The sequence below is a fragment of the Nestor notabilis genome, unplaced genomic scaffold, assembly GCF_000696875.1.
Source record: "Nestor notabilis isolate BGI_N333 unplaced genomic scaffold, ASM69687v1 scaffold17940, whole genome shotgun sequence".
Lineage (NCBI taxonomy): Eukaryota > Metazoa > Chordata > Aves > Psittaciformes > Psittacidae > Nestor > Nestor notabilis.
In genome coordinates this window covers 1,924-6,624 of record NW_009909899.1, presented here as the reverse complement: position 1 = coordinate 6,624, position 4,701 = coordinate 1,924, and the positions used below count along the sequence as shown (strand labels likewise).

General features: G+C 59.4%; 2 protein-coding genes across 2 annotated transcripts in view; one reads left to right on the top strand and one right to left on the bottom strand.

Annotated features, from left to right (window-relative positions):
• The window catches only part of SARM1 (sterile alpha and TIR motif containing 1), a 6,552-nt gene extending 6,171 nt beyond the window's left edge, over positions 1-381 (bottom strand). The window contains 2 exon segments of the mRNA XM_010023517.1: positions 2-273; positions 276-381. Coding sequence (XP_010021819.1) covers positions 2-273; positions 276-381 — 378 coding nt within the window.
• A 2,707-nt stretch (positions 382-3,088) lies between these two features.
• The window catches only part of VTN (vitronectin), a gene marked incomplete at its 3' end in the record, with an annotated part of 3,194 nt that continues 1,581 nt past the window's right edge, over positions 3,089-4,701 (top strand). The window contains exons 1-4 of the mRNA XM_010023506.1: positions 3,089-3,190; positions 3,665-3,784; positions 4,077-4,391; positions 4,490-4,629. Coding sequence (XP_010021808.1) covers positions 3,130-3,190; positions 3,665-3,784; positions 4,077-4,391; positions 4,490-4,629 — 636 coding nt within the window. The remainder of the gene's footprint in view (positions 3,191-3,664; positions 3,785-4,076; positions 4,392-4,489; positions 4,630-4,701) is intronic.

Here is a 4,701-nt window from a genome sequence, read left to right as displayed (position 1 = left end):
TGGACAGCAGGTTCAGCAGCAGGTCCAGGCCCCCTTCCAGGCGGATCACATCACACAGCACTTTGGCCACGTCCCTCCCCAGCGTGGGCATCCCCCACGCTTCCTCCACCAGCTGGAACACCTCTGCAATGGCCCTGCTCAGCTCCGTGGGGCTGGCTGCCTGCTTGGCATGGGCGATGGCGTGGTGCAGGGCGGGCAGGATGCGGTCCAGGGCTGCCCGTACATCCGTGTTCACCCCAGGGGATAACTCCAGGTGGTCCCTGGAGCTGGCAGCCCAGCCTGGTTCACGCACTCCGGCACCTCCAGCCGTTCCGCACCCGACATGGCGAAGAACCGGCACAGTTTATAGAGGGAGACGAGCAGGGTGAGCACCATCGGCATCTCCTAGCACAGCATCCTCGGTCAGCCGCACCCCCGGCCCCCCCCAGCAGGGCCACCACGTTCCTTGGGGGGACCCGAGGTTGCCGGAGTGGTGGCACAGGACGGGGGATGGAACAGGGCTCTGCTGCCGGCTCCTTCTCCCCTCCCTGCCCAGCTGGGATGCGGAGCTGGAAGCAGTGGCTGGAGCCGCCTTCCCAGAGCCAGGCTCAGCATCCCGGGTCCTCAGGGGCTGATGTCACCCCGCACAGGCGCCGCCTCTCCGAGGAGGGGCTCATGTCTGGGCAGCAGCATCCCCCTCCTCGCTGCAGATGCTCTGACATCCCCCAGACCCTTCCTTCCACAGCCCTTCTGCCCAAGCTCGCTGGGGCTTGTCCCTCTGTCTCCATGTCCCATGTTCCCCTCTCCTTGCCCAAGCTACTGCGGAGCCTGTGGTCACCTCCACAGCAGGCTGAGACCCCCATGCTGCTTTTACAGCAGGTCTCTCCATGACCCTCTATGACTAGTGAAGGGGGCACAGAGTGGAAGTAAAGGGCCAGGCACCTTGGTGGTCACAGTGAGGTTGTGGCCATCCTGGCACTGTGGTTTGGACCCACTTCTATCAGTGCAGGGGGTTAAATAGCTGCCTTTGCAGGGCGGAAATTCAGAGCAGCTCTTCTGGGTGGGCTCAGGATTTGCATGAGAAAACAAAGAGCAGAGGCAGCCTGGGCCCCTTTTATTTTCTTTTCCTTTTTCCAGGCCGGACGTGCTCAGGGCAGAAATGCTTTGGCCACTTCTTGTGTTGGGAGGAGCAGCTTAAATCCTTGGCTTCAAAACCAGGTTGTTGCCAGCTCAGGCTGAGACTTAAATTCAAGTTGATGTTTTGATGCGACAGTCGCTTTTAATCCTCTCTGAACCCTCTACGCAGGGACAGAGAGAGGAAAGGGACATCAACTCACAGCAGAGGATGGTAACCGGGGCGTCCTGAGCAGCACAGCACTGCAGGAGAGGCTCAGCACGGAACCAGTAAGGATTTTACTGCTGAATTCTTCTTAAACAGGGTAATGATACGAGCTGTTGCAATACAGCACGGTTGAGGGGTTTGCTACCTTGGAGGAAGCTGCTCTCTGTGGCGGGCAGAACTCAAACCATTCCCTAAGGCTTGTCCTGACAAGCCCAGAGAGCTTTGCTTGGCTTTTAGTCTTACTTTGCTTTTTGGGAAGGATTTCCAGCACCAGCTCTGGGGAATGGCAGGAGTTCCTGGGGGACCAGCCCCATTGCCTGAGCTCTCCTCACTGGCTCTGCTCAGTCCTTGAGCTTCCCAGGGCCTCATTACCCAAAACAGCCCCTCTTTTGGGGTCTCCTCCTGCCATGCTTTGAGGTCAGTAGTCGGGGAAGGGCTCACCATGTGAGCTGGTGGATGGGAGCCTGGAGCAGCAGGAGGGAGCTTTGTCTCAGCCGATCAGCCAAAGCAGCTCAGACACTGCCCAGCCCTTCTCCCCCTGCAGCCCCCCCACAAGCCTGTGTCTGCTCAGGGCTCTTCTCCCCCAGGCTCAATTCAGCAGGGATGGGATGAAGATTTAATGCAATGCTGGGCTGGTGTTTGCACCCAGGGATGACACCAACCCTGCCATAGCTGAGGCCAGGGGGCAAGGAGGGAGCTGCAGGAGAAGTCCTGCCCCAACAGCCCATATCTGGTGGCCACCCTCAGCTCACCAGGGCTTTCCACATGGAAACGCCTTTCTTGGGACCAAATCAAAGCTCTTTCCAGTAAGGGTGGGAGCAGGCGATGCTGGGAACTGCCTGTGTCCGAGCTGGCAGAGGTGAGGCCCCTGGAATAGCGGGCACCCTGCTTGGGTTCTTCTCTTCCCAGATCTTCCCTCACTTACTAAAGCCCGGAGCTGCACACAGGGCTGGGGTGGACGGGAAGGTGAGCCTCCTGCCCCAGCGGAAGCAGCCAGGGGCACTATCTCTCTAGCATAGTGTGTGTTTGCTCCTTGCCCTTGATTAAATAAACATCCCAGAGTTATCAGGAGCTGCCCAAAGAGCTGAGTTGAAATTAATTAGTAACCAAAAAGATTGGTTGGAAAGGGAATGATGGGAGCAAAATACACAGAATTTTGTTTGCGTACTGCAGTGAAAGTGCAGAGGGCTGCTGCTCTCCCTCCCTCTCTTCTTCCCGGCCACTCACCTCTGGCCCCTGGTCCCTGTGCATGGAGGTGGCGTCTGCCAAGTTGCCATGCCTTGGGGCTCCCCAGGTCTGCTCCCAGCCTTGCTGACACTAAGAAAGCAGGAATTCCAAGAGCAAGTCCTCTGAAATGGTGACATATGGGGCTTTTCCCTTTGTCCTCAGAGCATTGCTCCCCATCCCCTGTCACTAGGGTTTTTGTCTTGCCAAGACCAGCCTGGGAAATGGCCTCCCCTTGAGTTGGAGCTTTAATACCACGAGGTTTGCTTTGAAATAAGCATGGCAGCACCTCAAAACTGGTTCCTGGCTCTGGTCTGCTGTCTTCCCTTGCTCTCTGAGCCAGCGCCCAACCTGCACCCAGGCTGGGAGTGAGCTCCCCTGTTCCCCCTCAAACATACCCAGCTCAGTATGGACTGTGGGGGATGCTGGGTGGGAGAGTCTCTGCCCCTTTTCCCCTGCTCTGACCTTGGCCTGTTTGTTTTCTCCCACTGGGGCAGGCTGAGCAAACAGCGGCTGCCAGGGCCTGGCCGCAGCCACGCTCCAGCCCGCACAGTCGCAGGAGGGCTGCGCTCCCACCGGGCAGGATGAGGCTGCTCTTCCCTACCCTTGTGCTGGCCCTGCTCACTGCTGCCCATGCTGCTGAAGGTGAGTCAGCCCCAAGCTGTGTGCCTTCCCTTGCAGGGTAGGGATGGAGTGTCTGTGGCTCCTGGGCTGCTGGAAGGGCTGGGGGGCCTGGGCCAGGGTGAGGAGACAAGCAATGGCCATGGCCAGTGGTCACATTGGCTATACCTTGCACTGTGGGGAGAAGGCAAGCAGGCTGCACATGGATATCAGTGGTGCCTGGGCAAATCCCTGGCCATCCTACTGCTGGATTGCCAGCATGGAGCTGCGACCCCGGCACAGCCTGGTCCATGGCTGCCATCCCAGCAGGACCTGGGTGGGAGCAGGGCGAGGTGCTGCTGTAGCCCCTGGTGATGAGGTTGACCATGGAGAGGTGGGATCCCCAAAACTGAGATATGCTTATGTTTGCTTTCACCCCTGCGGCTGGGCTGAGGGGGAGGCACTGGCCCCACTGCCCACCTTGTGTTACTTCTCCTGTGCTGGGGGTGGCTTTTGCAGACTCCTGTGTGGGCCGCTGTGACGATGGCTTCGATGCCAAGCGCAAGTGCCAGTGTGACACCCTCTGCGTGTACTACCAGAGCTGCTGCAGTGACTACTCCACCGTCTGCAAAGCCAAAGGTGCCAGCGCTGTGATCGCTGTCCCAGCCAGGGCAGGGGGTGCTGGGGTGCCTGTGGGTGCTCAAAACCATGGGGGATCAGAGGGGTCTGTGCTGGGTCAGCTCTGCACCCGCCATGTCCTCAGGTGACTTCATGTCTGTGCCAGGATTTGGTGCTGAAGCACCAGGGGATTTTGGCAGCTGCGGTGTGGGGTCCTTGCAAATCCATATTGCCTGGGAGCAAGCAGCTCCTGCAGCCAGATCCCATGGGAGACACCCAGGGCTTGCTGGGACCAACCTGCTCCCTCCCACAGTGACCCGGGGAGATGTGTTTGCCTTGCCGGAGGATGACTACCTCGACTACAACTTCACTGTCGACTTGGGCACGACTGAAGGCCCCGGGGCAGCCCTCCCAGAGCTACCCACAGAGCTGCCCACGTCCCTGCCTCCAGCAGAGCCCACACTGGAGAGCAAGCCAGACCCCGAGGAGACACTGCCAGAGGTGCCCAGCACCACGCAGGGTGGGTTTGGGGAGCCGGAGCCTGTGGAGGAGACGGAGGAGCTGTGCAGCAGGAAACCTTTTGATGCCTTCACTGACCTGAAGAATGGTTCCCTTTATGCTTTCCGAGGTACCCTGGGGACATTTCCTGGGCATACAGGACATGCTGTCAGCCCACACTGGTGGCTGAGGTCCCTCCTGCTGCTCCCACCACCCCTCTCTCCCCAGGGAAGTACTTCTATGAGCTGGATGAGACCAGCGTGCGTCCCGGCTACCCCAAGCTCATCAGGGATGTCTGGGGCATCGAGGGGCCCATTGACGCAGCCTTCACACGCATTAACTGCGAGGGCAAGACTTACCTCTTCAAGGTGGGCAAGAGCCTGGCTGCAGGGCTGGGGGTGCTCCTGGGGGGCCTGATGCAGACCCCCAACCCACCCTGT